This window comes from Scyliorhinus canicula, chromosome 19 (assembly GCF_902713615.1).
Source record: "Scyliorhinus canicula chromosome 19, sScyCan1.1, whole genome shotgun sequence".
Lineage (NCBI taxonomy): Eukaryota > Metazoa > Chordata > Chondrichthyes > Carcharhiniformes > Scyliorhinidae > Scyliorhinus > Scyliorhinus canicula.
Window position 1 is genome coordinate 9,035,830 of NC_052164.1, and position 20,201 is coordinate 9,056,030.

The 20,201-nt window shown below is 47.9% G+C and overlaps 1 protein-coding gene across 1 annotated transcript in view; it reads right to left on the reverse strand.

Moving 5' to 3' along the window:
* LOC119954565 (phosphatidylinositol 5-phosphate 4-kinase type-2 beta-like) overlaps window positions 1-20,201 on the reverse strand; it is a 117,059-nt gene that overhangs the window by 85,386 nt on the left and 11,472 nt on the right. The window contains 2 exon segments of the mRNA XM_038779906.1: window positions 1,469-1,565; window positions 5,759-5,856. Of these exon segments, the coding sequence (XP_038635834.1) occupies window positions 1,469-1,565; window positions 5,759-5,856 (195 nt within the window).

Genomic DNA, 20,201 nt, shown 5'->3' on the forward strand with positions numbered 1-20,201 from the left:
TTAACATTCCGTGTTGCAGCCTGGAGTTATGGTGCAACGCACACTGGGCTCACACGGAACTTGTCTCCTATTGGCAATATCAATTGGAGGGAAGACTGGATGAACGGACCAAGAAATTGAACACAGATGGACTGCAATGAACTTTGCTTCTCGGCGCATGGCTTCTGCTGTACTAATTATCGCTGTTTATTGGGTTTCATAGTAAACCAATACATTATAAAAACTTGAAAAAATTATAGCTCTCAAGAGAGAACTGGATAAATACTTGGATGTGGGGAATTAGCAGGGAAGTGGGGCTAACTAAATTGCTCTTTGAAAGAATCAGTGCAAACTAGATGGACCAAATGGCGACCTTCTGTGCTGTACGAATCTGTGATTCTACTCTTTGCTGTGAATACATCACACAGTGTAGGTCACATTTTTTGTCACCACCTTCGATAATGCTCAGGTCCCTTGCCTGTCCAATTTTCTCCTCCTCCATTCCAAATAAGTTATTTCACATTGGAGTATGATATTACACACCTGCACCTCTGCCATATGTGTGAGTCAGTGCTCGTATTCATTCAAGTAGGTGGGGCCACTGGAGAGCAGTTCCTAATTATCTTCCCCTTGCTATCCACCCTTCCAGTTGAGATCAGTAAGTCAGTAACAGATGAGTGACAGAATCTGGATCATTCCCGGTCTGTATGACTCAGATGCATCCTGGGCGGTACATTTAATTCACCAAGCTTTGCAGAGCTTGTGCTTTTCCATTCTTTACAAGTTTAATCAGGCCTCCGAAACTTAAACTTTGCACTGCCCCAAAAGTTTCTTACGACAAAATTTGAATTTGAGATGAATACATTCCAATTGGGCTGACATTAAATACAACGTACAGCAGTATAAGGAACATAATTTAGTTCCTGAACATGTTGACCTCTCTATTAGTCAGAAAAACACCAGTCCCCTATGAGTAATTTGGTGGCTGGATGTGCTGACACCGCAAAGTATTGTTCCCTCTTTGGGGTATTTCCTTTTACAGAGGGGAAGAAAGTTGGCTGTATATAAACAGTGTGCTAGTCACGCACACTTCCACAAAAACATGAGCTTGAATCTGCATGCTCACAACCTCTTAATAACATTTTAATATCCAACAAGGCCAAGCAACGAGGAGAAATCAATGGATGATCAGAATAAAACTGACCAAGTACTAAATGCAAAAAAAAGGCAGGTCAGAAACACAGAGTGCAACAATTTGGACCCACTTTAACAAACTTTATAAACTAAAACTGTCCCTGCTGAAATGTGTAGCCCACTGTAGTGCATGGTACAACCTCCCTAACAGTGAGGGCTTTAGAAAAATGGGTTTCTACTTAACAAAATTCAGTCGATAGAAAATATCTGGAATCTATTGCTAAAATTTACAGGATCATTTGGTCAGAATTCAGGAGATCGGGACATGACCGGCAGGAAAAGTAAATAAACCAACCTGGTAATCCTGATCATCAATGGAAAATCTCTCTCGCAGGTTTCGAAAAACCATTGGACAATATTCCTTAAATTTGAAACGGCTTGGAAGATTCTCCCTGTAAAATAAACAATGAACAGTTTTGTCAAAGTGAAAATTTAGAATAGTTTTTTAAATATAAATTTAGAATACCCAATCCATTTCTTCCAATTAAGGGGCAATTTAGCGTGGCCAATCCACCTACCCTGCACATCTTTGGGTTGTGGGGATGAAACCCACGCAGACACGGGGAGAATGTGCAAACTCCACACGGACAGTGACCTGGGGCCGGGATTCGAACCTGGGACCTCGGCGCCGTGAGGCAGCAGTGCTAACCATTGTGCCAGCGTGCTGCCCTAGAATAGTTTTCTTGTGATGAAACCACCAAATGCCTGTGATTCAATGGGCGCAACATAACCGGAAAAGTGGCGTACCGGGCACGAATTCCCGGGTGCATCCCGACAGCCGAGCAGGCACTTAGTGCCAGAAATGATCGTCCACGAGCTTCACGGTGGAACTGGCTGTCCCGCCAGCACCCCCGTAACAAGGGGGGAGCTGTTCTTCAACGCTCCCTCACAACTCACTCCCAGTCAGCGCACAAGCATGGCACCACGCAGACCAGCTCCACGCTACGGGGATGCCAACCTGACCAGGCTGCTGGACGCTGTGGAGGCGATAAAGGACACAGTTCCCCAAAGGGAGACTCCTGGCATTAGTCCCACCTGCCACCCCCCTGAACTCCCCCCCCCCCACCCTCCCCAACAAGAGGGCGACTGGCGTCTCTTGCCACCCACAGAGATCACCACGCGTAGCCCTGGCAGACCCTGGAATCCACCAGCACAACTCCTCCATGCCCAAGTGCGGTGCCACCTGCCATAGATACCCACCCCAATGCATCAAGCCTGCGGCTCACAATACCCCCTCTCTGATCAGCAAGAGAAATTGGCCCATAATAGGTGGGAAAGGGCCCAGACGGGCGGCAGGGTTATGGACATCAGAGTCCTCACACCCTATGAGGAACGGGCATTGGGAATCGCAGAGTTGGCCGAGGAGAACGTGGTCACCGACCGCGAGTTTGGGCTGCGCCACAAAGGTGAGGATTCACTGCCCCTTTCACCCAGAGGACCTGCCTCAAGTGAGTTGTTCATGACAGTCAAAATGGTCCTTCTCTCAGGGCTGCATGGTGGCGTAACGGTGAGCATTGCTGCCTTACGGTGCCGAGGTCCCAGGTTCGGTCCTAGACCCGGATTTGCACATTCTCCCCGGGTCTGTGTGGGTTGCACCCCCACGACCCAAAGATGTGCAGGGTAGGTTGATTGGCGACGCTAATTTGCCCCTTAATTGGAAAAGAACAGAATTGGGTAATTAAAATTTGTAAAAAAAAAAATCCTGCTGTCTCACTGACCACATGTCCATTTATTGGCACGTGTAACCACGAAAATGCATTTAGAGCTGTGATGTGCTCACACAACTAATAATGCCAATTCCTTATTAGCAATAGCCTTCAGCTGTGGAGATAGAGGCTGCTCACTGTCGAAGGGAGTAAAAGTGACCGTCAGCAAATGACCAGAAACTGGAAGCGTTTGGTCGGACAGACATGCAGCAGCTATAGTTGCCCTTGTTATGGGTATACACAATATTGGAAGATGGCCTGAAGGCCCCGCAGATGCTACACTCATCGCCCCTCACTCACCCCTCAGACAACGCCACCCCCACCCCGGCCAGGGGCGACCTCGACCTATAACGCCAGACCCCCACCAGGCCCCGAGCGATTCCCCCACCACCCCGAGCACTGGGGCTGAAGCTCCAGTGCCCTTGGGCTACATGCCGGAAAATAGAAATGGCGACTCACCTCCTCTCAGCAGCCATTGAGCTAGCTTCCCGTATTTAAAAAGGAGTGCTCAACGGTGCCCACGTGACTTTTCACTAGGGAGCCTGTTAGTTCCCGGGAGGCCATTAACTTGGACTTCCATCTCGGGGTCTCAATTAGTGTATCGCCACCTCTGGGTGGGATTTGGTACCGTCACCGGAAGCAGGCCTGTTAGATCGCAAATCGATTCGCGCTTGGCATGGATGCACATTTCAGCCTCTCCCACTATTTAACCGGCGGGCGGCCGATATATCGCGCCCAATGTGGTTTGAGGGATTTGCTTTGACTCTTCCTTCTTCTACCCCCCCCCCCCCTGTGCAGGAGTTTAGTGACTTAGTTAAATCTATTTTTATTGCTGTACTTCCTGAATTCTTCCCTATCCCCCATCTAGGAACAATTATTTCATTATAATGTCCAAGAAATATTAGCATCAGGGGGACAGAAAGGAAATAACAGAAGGGATTTGTTTTTTGAGACAGCAATTATTTATCTCACTCGCTGCATCCTATCCTCTCAATGATGAGCACGATGACAATGAGTTAGTGGAATTATCAACAGTAGCTACAAACACTGCCTCACGATCACCCTCAACTGAGACTTGGCTTGTAACTTTACGAACTAATGCCCAGATAGGGCAGGGTTTAGCACAGTGGGCTAAACAGCTGGCTTGTAATGCAGAACCAGGCCAGCAGCGCGGGTTCAATTCCCATTCCAGCCTCCCCGAACAGGTGCCGGAATGTGGCGACTAGAAGCTTTTCACAGCAACTTTATTGAAGCCTACTTGTGACAATATGTGATTATTATTACATAGCTGGTTTAGCTCAGTGGGCTAAACAGCTGGCTTGTAATTCAGAACCAGGCCCGCAGCGTGGGTTTAATTCCCGTTCCAGCCTCCCTGAACAGGTGGCGGAATGTGGCGACTAGCGGCTTTTCACAGTAACTTCATTGAAGCCTACTTGTGACAATAAGTGATTTATTATTATATAGCTGGTTTAGCTCAGTGGGCTGGACAGCTGGTTTGTAATGCAGAACAAGACCAGCAACGCGGGTTCAATTCCCATACCAGCCTCCCCGAACAGGTGCCGGAATGTGGTGACTCGGGGCTTTTCACAGCAACTTCATACTTGTGACAATAAAAGGTTATTATTATTATAGAGAATTAATGGAATTTGATGGCATTTGCAGCACAGAAACAGGTCAGTCGGCCCAACTATGCCAATGGTTACCCTCCAAACGATCCTTCTCACACCCTACCCCATCTCGCGCTAGCAGCTTTATCCTTCACTTTCTTTCTCTCTCATGGAATCACCTAGCTTACATGTATCTCTGATTTTCACCTCAACCATGTTCCATGTGGTAGCAAGTTCCAGATGCTAAATGCTCTCTGGGTGAAGAGGTTTCTCCTGAGATCGTTACTGGATTGATTAGCAGCTATCTCATATGCATCTCCCCTAACTCCACGAGATCAGCAGGACCTCACTCTCCACTTCCAAAATGTTTCTCTCCTTGCCCTTTTTGTAACTGCCTTCATGAGACAAACTATTCCGCACAGGACGAGTTGTTCAGTGTCACTCTTGCAGCCCATTGCATGGGTGGTCAATAAAGCACGTCAAGCTCACTGATTCATCCTGTCTCTGTCCTTTTCACCAAGCACCCAATCCCTTTCCTGGGAATAAGGTACGGGATCAGGAATGTGGAGAAAACTCACACATGATACTGTGTTTTTATTCTTTTTTCCAATTAATGGGCAATTTAGCGTGGCCAATCCACCTACCCTGCACACCTTTGGGTTGTGGGGGTGAAACCCACACAAACATGGGGAGAATGTGCAAACTCCACACGGACAGTGATCCAGGGCCGGGATTCGAAACCGGGTCCTCAGTGCCGCAGTCCCAGTGCTAACCGCTGCGCCACATGCCGCCCGCACACTTTAAGGGTATTGAAAAATAATTCAAATGTTCACAATTTAAACTGAATCCATCATGAACTAAATCGACTCACATTATTTCATTAATCTGATATATTGGAAAGCCCTTAAAGCTCAGCAAGCTTGCATGCTCAGCAAAATAAGGTTCCAAGGCACCATTCTGAGGATACTTTAGATATGAATGTTGAACAGTTCAATGCAGCCAGTTCAAATAATTCAACCTGAAAATGAAAAAAATGAAAATCGCTTATTGTCACGAGTAAGCTTCAATGAAGTTACTGTGAAAAGCCCTTAGTCGCCACATTCCAGCGCCTGTCCGGGGAGGCTGGTACGGGAAACGAACCGTGCTGCTGGCCTGCTTGGTCTGCTTTAAAAGCCAGCGATTTAGCCCAGTGAGCTAAATTAGCCCCTTACCTGAGAGCATCTCCTCTTTGTGTCCGCACAGTAAAAGTATAGAAAGCACACATCCACTTACTTGTTAAAAAGGTGATTGTCCACTTTTATCTTGCTGTATGCTTTGAAGTCGTCTGGCATCAACATTACAGGAATCTGAACATGGCTCAGCTCGTTGATCTGGAAAGGAAACAGTTGACACTGTAAACTTACTTTTATGGCAGACGGCATTAGTTCCAGTGCTTACAACGGGGTTGCCTGGCAAGGTGCTGTCAATCTAAAGGGTGAAGATGATTCATAGGAAGCACACCGATGTGAAACAAAACAAAGGAAGTCAATGAAAACTAGTTGTCAATTTCGCCACCATTTTATTTACACATTTGCCATTCCTAATACTTAATGGAACTGGTTGGGGCGGCACAGTGGGTTAGCACTGCTGCCTCACTGCGCCGAGGTCCCAGGTTCAATCCCGGCTCTGGGTCACTGTCCGTGTGGAGTTTGCACATTCTCCCCGTGTTTGCGTGGGTTTCCCCACAACCCAAAGATGTGCAGGGTAGGTGGATTGGCCGCGCTAAAGTGCCCCTTAATTGGAAAAATGAATTGGGTATTCTAAATCTATTTTAAAAAAGGTTAAACCAGCACCAGTCAGCTCTCACGGGAAAGCAGCCTATGATCCTCTGGGACAGTGGTGATATTTACATACAATTTGAGTAGATGAATTAAGAGCATTGCATTGTCAGAGTATTACACTATTTGCCATTTCTTTCACTTAACATGTGAGCAAGACACAACAACACTGGATCATACTACAAACACAGCCCACTACATCCATACGCTGTCAGCAAACCTTCATTTATTAAAGCTCTCAAAGCTGAAGCCTGTGGCAGCTGCACAATGATTACACATCAATGCCTTATTATGCTACAGAAAAAACAATGGTTGCTATATTTATCCGTCTCATTAAGCTCTTCAATTAGTAAACCAGGCAGTAATTTGAATTACTGAAACATTAATTCAAAAACTGATTTTCAAAATTAGTTGCCAGTGACTATTCTTTAAAAACCTGACAGCAGAAGCTGTGCCAAACACAACCAAAATCATACCGTACCACAGTGCTGTATTGTACAGCAGCAATGCAGACTGTGGGAAATAACAGTTGTAAGCATTAATACATAAATTACAGGTGTTAACTGAAACCGTTTTCGTAGCTACTAATATAAAAATAGTAATTACTCAGGATGTTTTGGAAACCTAAACATTTTACAGCAAATCAAATCTTCTCATCCACCATAAGCTTTTAAACTTTCTTTTTTAAATTTAGAGTACCCAATTACTTTTTTCCAATTAAGGGGCAATTTAGCGTGGCCAATCCTCCTACCCTGCACATCTTTGGGATGTGGGGGCGAAACCCACGCAAACACGGGGAGAATGTGCAAACTCCATATGGTCAGTGACCCAGAGCCGGGATCGAACCTGGGACCTCGGCGCCGTGAGGCAGCAGTGCTAACCACTGAGCTTTTAAACTTAACATCCGTGACATTGTATGCCTACATTAAAGATGACCGTCACTTTTTCTTTTTTTTAAAATAATTTTTATTGGAATTTTTTACAGAAAATATAACAACAAACAATGAAAAGTAGCAATAAAACACCATAATAACTGTAACACCCCCAAGACCGTATCAACGCATGTGTCACACCCCCCCCCCCACCCCCCAAACCCAGTAAACAACAATAGAACTTAATAATAAATTAAATTAAAATTAAATAAGCAAACATAGTCAACGTCCCCACGCCCCACCCCTTTTCCCCCCCGGATTGCTGCTGCTGCTGACCCAGTACCCTATCGCTGAGCCAGAAAGTCGAGGAAAGGTTGCCACCGCCTAAAGAACCCTTGTACCGATCCTCTCAGGGCGAATTTGACCTTCTCTAGCTTAATAAATCCCGCCATGTCATTGATCCAGGTCTCCACGCTTGGGGGTCTCGCATCCTTCCACTGTAGCAAGATCCTCCACCGGGCTACTAGGGACGCAAAGGCCAGAACACCGGCCTCTTTCGCCTCCTGCACTCCCGGCTCCACCCCAACCCCAAAAATTGCGAGTCCCCAGCCTGGCTTGACCCTGGATCCTACCACCCTTGACACCGTCCTCGCCACCCCCTTCCAGAACTCCTCCAGTGCCGGGCATGCCCAGAACATATGGGCATGGTTCGCTGGACTCCCCGAACACCTGACACACCTGTCTTCGCCCCCAAAGAACCTACTCATCCTAGACCCGGACATGTGGGCCCGGTGTAGCACCTTGAATTGGATGAGGCTAAGCCGCGCACATGAGGAGGAAGAGTTAACCCTCTCCAGGGCATCAGCCCATGTCCCATCTTCGATCTGTTCCCCCAGTTCCCCCTCCCACTTAGCCTTTCGCTCCACTACTGACGCCTCCTCCACCTCCTGCATTACCTTGTAGATATCAGATATCTTCCCATCTCCGACCCAGACCCCCGAAAGCACCCTGTCACTCACCCCCCTCGCGGGAAGCAAAGGGAATCCCTCCACCTGACGGCCAGCAAACGCCTTTGCCTGCAGATACCTGAAAATGTTCCCCGGGGGGAGCCCAAATTTCTACTCCAACTCCCCCAGGCTCGCAAACCTCCCATCAATGAACAGGTCCCTCAGCTGTCTGATGCCCGCTCTGTGCCAACCCTGGAACCTCCCATCAATGTTCCCTGGGACGAACCGATGGTTCCCCCTTAACGGAGCCTCCATCGAGCCCCCCACTTCCCCCCTATGTCGCCTCCACTGCCCCCAAATCTTGAGGGTAGCCGCCACCACCGGACTCGTGGTATACCTCGTAGGAGGGAGCGGCCACGGCGCCGTTAACAGGGCCCCCAGGCTTGTATCTCCACAGGATGCCCTCTCCATCCGTTTCCATGCTGCCCCCTCCCCTCCATCAACCACTTGCGCACCATCGACACATTGGCCGCCCAATAATACCCCGAGAGGTTGGGTAACGCCAGCCCCCCACCATCTCTACCCCACTCCAAGAAGACCCTCTTCACCCTCGGGGTGCCATGCGCCCAAACAAATCCCATGATGCTGCTAGTCACCCTTCTAAAAAAGGCCCTAGGGATAAAGATGGGCAAACACTGAAAGAGGAACAAGAACCTCGGGAGAACCGTCATTTTGACGGACTGCACTCTACCCGCCAGCGATAGCGGCACCATGTCCCACCTTTTGAATTCCTCCTCCATCTGCTCCACAAGCCTGGTAAAATTAAGCTTATGGAGAGTCCCCCAACTCCTGGCCACCTGCACCCCGAGGTATCTGAAACTCTTCACTGCCCTCTTAAACGGGAGCCTCCCAATTCCCTCCTCCTGATCCCCCCCTCCCATGCCTCATTGAAGGCTCGCACCAACAGGGGGCCCACCAACAGGGGGCCCACCAGATCCGCATACTTTTTATAAAATTCCACCGGGAACCCGTCCGGCCCCGGGGCCTTACCTGACTGCATTTGATCACTACAAATACCTCACTCTTGCCTAGATTTAACTTATATCCCGAGAAGCTCCCAAACTCAGCCAACAGCTCCATGAACCCCGGCATTCCCCCCTCTGGGTCCGCCACATACAACAGCAGGTCGTCCGCATACAGCGATACCCGATGTTCCTCCCCACCCCGCACCAGGCCCCTCCATCTCCCCGACTCCCTCAGCGCCAAAGCCAAAGGTTCTATCGCCAGTGCAAAAAGCAAGGGGGACAGGGGGCACCCCTGCCTGGTCCCGCGGTAGAGCCTGAAGTACTCTGATCTCCTTCCATTGGTAACTACACTCGCCATCGGGGCCTCATAGAGCAACCTCACCCATTTGATGAATCCCTCCCCGAATCCGAACCGCTCCAGCACCTCCCACAGGTACCCCCACTCAACTCTATCAAACACCTTCTCTGCATCCAGCGCCACCACTATCTCCGCCTCCCCCTCCACCGCCGGCATCATAATAACATTTAACAATCTCCGCACATTCGTGTTGAGCTGCCGTCCCTTGACAAATCCTGTCTGATCCTCGTGTATCACCCCTGGCACACAGTTCTCTATCCTGGTGGCCAGGATCTTCGCCAGCAACTTAGCGTCAACATTGAGGAGCGAGATTGGCCTGTATGATCCACACTGCAAGGGGTCCTTATCCCGCTTCAGGATCAGAGAGATCAGCGCCCGTGACATCGTCGGGGGCAAAGTCCCCCCCTCCCATGCCTCATTGAAGGCTCGCACCAACAGGGGGCCCACCAACAGGGGACCCACCAGATCCGCATACTTTTTATAAAATTCCACCGGGAACCCGTCCGGCCCCGGGGCCTTACCTGACTGCATTTGACCAATCCCCCTGACTAGCTCCTCCAACTCTATCCGCGCCCCCAGCCCCTCCATCAGCTCCTCTTGCACCTTTGGGAAACGTAGTTTGTTCATGAAGCTCTCCATCCCCTCACCCCCCATCGGTGGCTCCGACCGGTACAGTTCCTCGTAGAAGTCCCTAAAGACCCCGTTCACCTCTGCCCCCTTCTGCACCACATTCCCACCCTTATCCGTCACTCCACCAATTTCCCTAGCCGCATCTCGCCTACGGAGCTGATGCGCCAACATCCTGCTCGCCTTCTCCCTATACTCATATACCGCGCCTTGCGCCCTCCTCCACTGTGTCTCCGCCTTTCTGGTGGTCAACAAGTCGAACTTGGCCTGCAAACTACGCCGTTCCCCCAGCAACCCCTCCTCCGGGGCCTCCGCGTACCTCCTATCCACATCCAGGAGCTCCCCCACCAGTCTCTCCCTCTCCCTCCTCTCCCTCCTTTCCCTATGGGCCCGGATGGAAATCAGCTCCCCCCGGATCACTGCTTTCAGAGCCTCCCAGACCATCTCCACCCGGACCTCCCCCGTGTCGTTGGTCTCAAGATACCCCTCAATACTTCCCCGGACCCTCCTACACACCTCCTCATCAGCCAGCATCCCCACATCCAGGCGCTGATCCCGCGCCTCCCCCATCTCCAGATCGACCCAGTATGGAGTATGGTCTGAAATTGCTATGGCCGAGTACTCGGCATCCTGCACCTTCGGGATCAATCCCCTGCTCAGGACGAAAAAATCTATTCGGGTGTAAACCCTATGTACATGGGAGAAAAAGGAATACTCCCTCGGCCTCCCAAACCTCCAGGGATCCACCCCTCCCATCTGGTCCATAAACCCCCTCAGCACCTTGGCCGCCGCCGGTCTCCGACCCGTCCTTGAACTGGACCGGTCCAGTGGGGGATCTAGCACTGTGTTAAAGTCTCCCCCCATGATCAGGCCCCCTGTCTCCAGGTCCGGAATGCGGCCCAACATGCGCCTCATAAAGCCAGCATCATCCCAATTCGGGGCATATACATTAACCAGCACCACCTTCTCTCCCTGCAGCCTACCCTTCACCATAATATATCTGCCCTCCTTGTCCGACACCACCTCAGACGCCTCAAACGCCACCCTCTTCCCCACCAGAATCGCCACCCCCCGGTTCTTCGCGTCCAATCCTGAGTGGAAAACCTGCCCCACCCACCCCTTCCTCAGACGAACCTGGTCCGCCACCTTCAAGTGGGTCTCCTGGAGCATAGCCACGTCCGCCTTCAGCCCCTTCAAATGAGAAAATACCCTAGTTCTCTTAACCGGCCCATTCAGCCCCCTCACGTTCCAGGTGATCAGCCGGATCAGAGGGCACCCCGCCCCCCTCCCCCGCCGACTAGCCATAGCTCATCGACTGCACGCCCCAGGCCAGCTCGCCCCGCCTGACCCGTTCCCCATGGCGATAACGCCTCTCCTCTACCCCCCCAGCCCACACCAGCTCCTTCCTGGCCATTCCAGCAGCAACCTGGTATCCCCCCCCCCCCCCCCCCCCCCAGGCTAGGACCCCTCCTAGCCGCGACACACCCTCCATGGTACTTCCGTGAGTCAGCTGACTTCTGCTGACCCCGGCAACTCCCGCCCAAACCCGGCCCCTCCCGACATGTGGGGTCATCCCCCCTCCTGCACCGTCACACGTTCTTGACAAGAAGCCAAAGAAGGAGCCTTCGGGGAGAAGCGACTGGTCAAAGAGGTAGGTTTTAAGGAGCATCGCAAAGGAGGAGAACGGTGGGGATTTGGGGAGGAAGGGATTTCCAGGGCTTCGGGCCTCAACTGTTGTGACACAGCCACTAATGGTGGAGTGAGGCAAGCTGAAGATACACAGAGAGCCATGCTTAGACGCAGCATGGAATTATAGGTGGGTCGTAGGGCTCAAGGAGGCTGCAGCATTAGGGAGGAGGAAGATTTGGACACAAAGGTGACGAAACAACCTTCACAAGTACATGATGCTTGAGAGTTGCAGCCTGAAACTGTCCAGTTTAATTATCTAATCAGGTTTTGTGCAGATGAGCTTTGATTTTGGACTTTTAAAAATGCCAGGAGCCCTGATTCCTAACGGACTCCAGAAATGAAAAACAAACATCGGAGCTGTGTGGATAGTATATCCCACTGTGCAGTGGACATCCAGACAACCGCTGGAAAAGAGCTGAAGGGGGGGAAATATTCAATTAAAAACACTTAATTTGATTTGATGTGATTTATGCAAAACCATCTTCAAGCTCCCATGAATATTCTGATGAATAATCAAGAGGGCAGCTAATCAGATTTCTGCTGTGATATTTTTGTAAGTTTGTTCGTTCCTTCAATTTCTGATTTTTTTTATTTAGAGTGCCCAATTCTATTTTATTCCCAATTAAGGGACAATTTAGCGTAGCCAATCCAGCTCCCCTGCACATCTTTGGGTTGTGGGGACGAAACCCACACAAACACGGGGAGAGTGTGAAAACTCCACATCATGCCCCCTTTCAATTTCTGTTTTCATACCAGTTCCTGAATACCAATTTATTTTTATTTTTATTTTTTATAAATTTAGAGTACCCAATTATTTTTTCAAATTAAGGGTCAATTTAGTGCGGTCAATCCACCTAAACTGCACATATTTTGGGTTGTGGGGGTGAAACACACGCAGACACGGGGAGAATGTCTGCAAACTCCACACGGACAGTGACCCAGGGCCGGGATTCAAACCCATGTCCTCAGCGCCGTAGGCAGCAATGCTAACCACTGTGCCGCCCTCTGAATACCATTTTATAAAGAAATACTAGAATATATTCTCCACGGAGGGTGCTACGGTGATCTCAACACTGGTTTTCATCTCTCAGACCAATATGAAACCCAGCCCATGCCACTCAGACAAAAGTCTCTTCGGTCCACTACTTGTAAAGGTCCCATGTGAAATGAGTGGACAGTCACACTCCAGCTCCCTGCAAGGTGGCACAGTGGTTAGCGCTGCTGCCTCATGGAACCGAGGTCCCAGGTTCGATCCCGGCCCTGGGTCACTGTCCGTGTGCAGTTTGCACATTCTCCCCGTGTTTGTGTAGGTTTCACCCCCACAACCCAAAGATGTGCTGGGTAGGTGTATTGGCCGCGCTAAATTGCCCCTTAATTGGAAAAAACAAATTGGGTACTCTAAATTTATTATTTTTTAAATCGTGCTCTTTACGGACAAGGATTTACAACATACAAAATTGGCAAGATCACAAATATTTCTTCGCCGGTGACTGCTCATAGGAGTAGGACACCATCATTCAGACCCTTGAGCCTGCTCTACCATTCTATTAGCTCATGGCTCTTCTTTATGGGCGGCACGATAGCACAGTGGTTAGCACTGTTGCTTCACAGCACCAGGGTTCCAGGTTTGATTCCCGGCTTGGGTCACTGTCTGTGCGGAGTCTGCACGTTCTCCCCATGTCAGCGTGGGTTTCCTCCAGATGCTCCAGTTTCCTCCCACAAGTCCTGATAGAAGTGCTGTTAGGCGAATTGGACATTCTGAATTCTCCCTCCGTGTACCCGAACAGGCGCCAGGGTGTGGAGACTAGGGGCTTTTCACAGTAACTTCTTTGTCGTGTTAATGCAAGCCTACTTGTGACAATAAAGATTCTTATGATCTCAACTCCATTTACCTGCCTTCTGTGACTGGGAACTGTGGACCCCTACCCTGCTGTCGTGACCGGAGAGTTCTTGATGCTGAAATGGTTGGCACTCCCAGAACTAATGCCTTACTTTTACTTTATTTATAAACAAGTCCACTTCCCACAAAGTACTCCAACTCCATATTTCTCTTTTAAAAATTCCATATTGTTTTGAGATCGAAGGCCGCAGGATCCATTCTTAATGCTGTTGACGCAACTGTAACTAGTTGGAATTAATATGCTATTCCTGCAGTGATGGTGTGAGATAAACTCCCCAGGTGTGGGTCAGTGGACAGCACGCTCATCTCACCAATGGAACTGCAGTTTTCAGTTGGATGTTCAACTGAGGTCCCCTTGCCCACTCAGGTGAACATAAAGGATTCCAGGGTATTATTTCAAAGAAGAGGAGAGGAGTTCTCCGCTAGTCAATATTTATCACTCAACCAACATCATTAAAACAGGTAATCTCGCCACTATCACAGATCTGTTTGTGAAACTTTGCTGTGCACAACTCACTGCCGTGGTTCCTAAACGACCTAATCTCCAGCATTTCACGGAAACATCACCTTGGTTTGCGTGCTCAAGTCCCTGACCCCCGATCCAACAACAAGGCAGCTGCCATTGAGCCTAGAAGGTCAATTCCTACAGTTAAATGGGGGGTAATCCAGTGGGTCACTCTTGCGAGACCCAGGCTGCAGTAGAAAAGCTACCATAGAGGGAGGGGTGGCAACTCAAAAGTTTTACTTTTTGTAGTTAAGTATCCAAAAACCAGAACTACCATAACTATTGTAAGAGGGGAGAAAGTTAGGGCACTCCAATACTATAAGAGTTAAACATTAAAATTAATGAATGAATTTTGTTCTTTTCTGACTACAAAGAATATCAGCCCATGTTATTAGTGTATCACACCCAGATCAACAGATATTTCAAGTCTTGCAAGAATCATATAATCCATCAAAAAATCATACAAAAACAGACTCAGCAATGGACAAGTCCCATGGCAGACATAATTCCAGCTCTCTTAACTATTCAGACATTCCTCCCACTCTGTCAATTCCACACCTTGGAAGCCGAATAATTGGTGCTTCATGTTAAGAACAAATGAGTCAGGCTTTAACTTCTATTATCATAGCCATAAAACACAGGCCATTGTAATATTTCAATTGTTATTGAGAAATCTAGCAGAAGGACAAAGAGCCAAACTGCAAAACGCTACTAAGTTTGGTAGAGTCAGATAGGAGTGATTACATGACACCAAGCTTGTTTTTTCTAATAACCGGAAAAGGAAGATAAAATTCAGGAGCAGTACAATCAGCCTTGTTTCCAACACTGTGAAGATGCTGGGCTTAGGAGGAAGAACATGCAAGATGGCATGTGGGAGACTCTGATGGAACAAGAGACCAAAATTCAAAGTAGCAATGATCACAGCTGTAGCAACTAGATGGAAAAGACAAGATTGTTCTTGTAACATATAATTTGCCAGAACAAATTCAAAAGATCCATTTCCTTTGGGAAGGGAAAGATCATCTTAGGTTATCTATAGAGTAACCTCCCCTTCCTCCTCACACCCAGAGCATCCAGCAGTTTCTTGAATAACTAGTGTCTGTGCCTCCTACCTCGATGTGTCAATCTGTGTATTCATCATTATGTGAAGAATTTCTTGTCAAAGAAACGCAAGAACAGAAGTAGGCCCCCACGAGCCTGTTGCGTCATCCAGTTAGATCATGGCTGATTCGTACTTTAACTTCATTTTCCCACTTTTGATCCATATTCTGTGAAATTCTTACCTTTCAAAAATCTGTCATCCCAGTCTTGAAATTTTAATTTTTTCCAACATCTCCAGCCTTTTGGGAGAGAGAGTTCTAGAATTCCACCACCCTTTGTGTGAAAAAGTGTTTCCTGATTTTATTCCACAATGAGGTGGAGATGCGGTGGACTGGGGTGGATACAGTAAGAAATCTCACAACACCAGGTTAAAGTCCAACAGGTTTATTTGAAAGCACAAGCTTTCGGAGCACTGCTCCTTCAAGTAATGACACTTCTTACTCATTCCACAATAGCCTATCTCTAAATTTAAGGGTACTTTACCTATTGCCCAGATTCTCCACCAAAGCAAATAATTTCTCTATGACTACCTGATTGAATGTCAACCATACCTTGTTCAAACCACTCCTCATCCTCTTAAATTCAAGGAACATTATTTAACTTGTCATAGAATCGTAGAATTTACAGTGCAGAAGGAGGCCATTCGGCCCATCGAATCTGCACCAGCCCTTGGAAAGAGCACCCCACTTAAGCCCACACCTCCAACCTATCTCCGTAACCCAGTCACCCCACCTAACCTTCTTGGACACTAAGGACAATTTAGCATGGCCAATCCATCGAACTTGCACATCTTTGGCCTGTGGAAGGAAACCGGAGCACCCAGAGGAAACCCACGCAGACACGGGAAGAACGTGCTGACTCCGCACAGAAAATGACCCAAGCCGGGAATCGAAACCGGGTCCCTGGAGCTGTGAAGCAACTGTGCTTTTTTTTTGTTTTTTTTTTAATTTAGAGTACCCAATTATTTTTTCCAATTATGGGGCAATTTAGTGTGGCCAATCCACCTATCCTGCACATCTTTGGGTTGTGGGGGAAACCCACGCAAACACGGGGAGAATGTGCAAACTCCACACGGACAGTGACCCAGGGCCAGGTTTCGAACCCGGGTCCTCAGCGCCGTAGGCAGCAATGCTAACCACTGTGCCACCGTGCTGCCCCCAGCAACTGTGCTAACCACTGTGCTACCATGCCACGCCTATGCCCTTGTGTCTATAAGCCCTGGTGATTGTGCGCTGTACCCTCTCCAATCTGACACCCAAAACTGAACATAGTATTCCAGAGTGAGTCTAGCCGAGGCTCTGTTCAGCTGAAACATCACCTTCTCTTTTAAATTCAACCCCCTTTGAGATAAATGCCAACATTCCATTAACCTCTGCGATACTTCTTGTAGCTGCACTTGCGTTTAGCGATCTATGCACATAGACCCCTAAATCTCTCTGCTACTTCACAGCTCCCAGTCTCGCACCATGAAGAAAACATTTCAGCTATGTTTTTTCAGATCCCAAGTGGATGATCTCACACTTCCCCACATTGAATTCCAGCTGCCAGAGTTTTGCTCGCTCCCTGAGTCAGCCTGCAGCTCTTTGTAACTTCCTCCTTCCACCCACACAACTTACTGTTCCTGTTAACTTAGTTTCATCTAGCAACTTGGAAATACATTCCATCATCCAACCCATTAATAGATTTGGTGAAAAGTTAAAGCTCACAGTATAGTTTCAGGGCAACATTACTTGTCACATACCACCAACCAGAGAACTAAGCCGTTTGGTCCTTGCACTGACACCAACCTCCCAACCAATTATTATTCCACGTCATAAGAATACCTTAAATTCCATGGTCTCATTTTCTGCTAATAATCCCTTGGAGCTTTATCAAGTGCCTTCTGAAAGTCTATGTAGCCAACATCCATCGGCATTCCCCCATCCAAAATGCTGGTGATCTCCTCAAAATGCGCAACTGGATTAATCAGTCACGGCCGGCAGCACGACGGCACAGCGGTTAGCACTGCTGCCTCCTGGCGCCGAGGACCCGGGTTCAATCCCAGCCCCGGGTCACTGTGCAAACTGTGTGGAGTTTGCACATTCTCCCTGTCTGCGTGGGTCTCACCCCCACAACCCAAAGAGGCGGCACGGTGACGCAATGGTTAGCACTGCTGCATCCTGCGCCGAGGACCCGGGTTCAATCCCAGCCCCGGGTCACTGTGCAAACTGTGTGGAGTTTGCACATTCTCCCTGTCTGCGTGGGTCTCACCCCCACAACCCAAAGAGGTGGCACAATGGTTAGCACTGCTGCCTCACGGCACCAAGGACCCAGGTTCGATCCCCGCCCCGGGTCACTGCCCGTGTGGAGTTTGCACATTCTTCCCGTGTCTGCCTGGGTCCCACCCCACAACCCAAAGATGTGTAGGATAGATGGATTGGCCAAGCTAAATTTTCCCTGAATTAAAAAAAACATTTTTTAACCAGTCATGGCCTAACCTACACAAATCCATGCTAGTGCTTTCTTTTTAAAATTTAGAGTACCCAATTCATTTTTTCCAATTAAGGGGCAATTTAGCGTGGCCAATCCACCTACCCTGCACATCTTTGGGTTGTGGGGGCGAAACCCACACAAACACAGGGAGAACGTACAAACCCCACACGGACAGTGACCCAGAGCCGGAAACGAACCTGGGAGCTCGGCGCCATGAGGCAGCAGTGCTAACCACTGCACCACCATGCTGCCTCCCTTTACTATTTTTATAAAACTTTATATGTAAGGCTACTAATTTTGTTCCTGTAACTTATTTTTAGGTGGTATGACTGGTACTTTATCCTCTTCCTCCACTTCACCTTGTATTTATGCAATCCCGTTAGATTTAGAGTTCCGGACTTACTTTTACTGTAACGTCTACTACTTCATGTACTCTGATATTCTTTCTCAATTCAAAACTGAAAAGCTCTCGTACCCCCTCACCACTCTGTCCTCTGACGCTGGGGGGTGTCAAGCTCCTCACTGCAACGCCTCCAAGGCTTAAATGTCTCCTTTGTGTATTGAACACACTGAACACAGCATTGACAAAGTGCGGTCCACGTTCATATCTTTTCCCTTGCACTCCACTGATTTGGTTACATAGTTCAGGATTCTATCTGCTTGATGTGCCTGCTGGGTACTCTGCACACACAGTAACATTACGTTAAAACAAAATACAGCACTAGCAATTCTCAATCAATGAAATAAGAATTAATTAAAATGACATCTACACTTAACATATACACATAACACATAACCTGGTACATAGAATATGATTTTTGTTTTAGAGGATTTGACAAGTAAGCATAATTCTGGCTGTAACTATGTATATCTATAACAAAGAATATACCTTTGCAAAACCATTATCAGTTATTTTTAAGAAAGGAAAATTCTTTGTATCTTTCAGTAAAATACAGACGTTGAAGGGATTGATGAATCTACTTTTTCTGTACTGACAATTACAAAATTGTCTAGCAGAGGAGGTGGCAGCCAACCTGACAGTGCCGGAAGGACGCAGGAGCCCACCAGCAACAGGCATTGGCTTCAATAAAATAGAGATGGAAAAAGGATAGAAATTTAGGGTGGAAAAAAATCCAATTTTGGAATTGTCAGTGTGTTTGGAAATCAGCCGGAGAAAATAGGAATGGAATATATGAAGCAGTATTAAGGAAGTGAAAGGGAAAACTACATAAGGAGCTACCAAACTCCCTCATCGTTTAGCTCATATTGTTGACTTATGGCTTGACTGCAGTTTGTGTCGATAATGCAAAATGACTCCAATCTTGTGTGAAGTTTAGAAATGTCACAATCAGCCATGTTCCAAAGTTCTAATCTTCTGAACACAAACATAAGCACTAACTGCCGTGCCCGTTATTTGCTGCTGGTAAAACGTAACCAGTGCTTTATTCGGTGTGATCCAGGTTGGTCAGAAGGCTGCACAAAAATTAGCAGTGCATCTGGGGTCTGGGTGACGCATGTCACCCTGCACAGATGGTTGTCCCATATTGGTGTAGTAGTCGGATGGCACCTCTACAGAATTGACAAATGGTAATCTCCACACCGAGTACTTAATCATGATGAATATTTTTTTTAAACCCAGATGCTTGCATTAATCAAAGTTAGTTCAGTAGGTGGGTGTAAATTCGACTCCAGATTATACTCCAGATGTAAAGCTTGCCTCTTGGAGACTGGACGCATCTGAGTATCTTACCCACAAAAGGAGTCCCAAATCTGTCCAACTGCCTTAGACTTAGATTAACAGTATGCTTATTCCCAGATGCCAATCAAGTTTAAAGAAGAAGTTCAGAATCTATAAATGGATCTGCCCAGGGGCAATTTTAGATTACGCATGTATAATGGCAGTCCCGTTTGAAACGGATTTGACTGACAGCAGAAGTCATTGTGCAAATTCAGAGTCAGACCTGATTCTGAAGTGAGGCAGAATGGGACTCCCTCATCGAGTTGTGCCATAAATGAAGCCTTATAAAAAAAACTCAACTTCTCAGTTTTGTGGGACATGGTAAATTTAACAGGCAGAGTGCGTTTTATGTCATTCCCATTCACCCATGTGTTCACCAGCTTTCATTGCAAAATGCCTCAATGTTAAAATTCTAATTCTTGTATTCAGATCTTCCCATGGCCTCGCCCCCTTCTTACCTCTGTAATCTTCTCCAGTTCCCTAACCCTCCAAGATATCTGTAGTGCTCCAATTCTGGCCTCTTGAGGAACCTCAATGCGGATTGTTCCATCGCTGGTGGCCCTTCCTTCAGCTGCCTGTGCCTCTAGAATTCCCTTCCTAAACCTTTATCTCCTTTTTTAAAATACACTCCTTAAAATCTCCTTTCATTCCCCAAGCTTTTGCT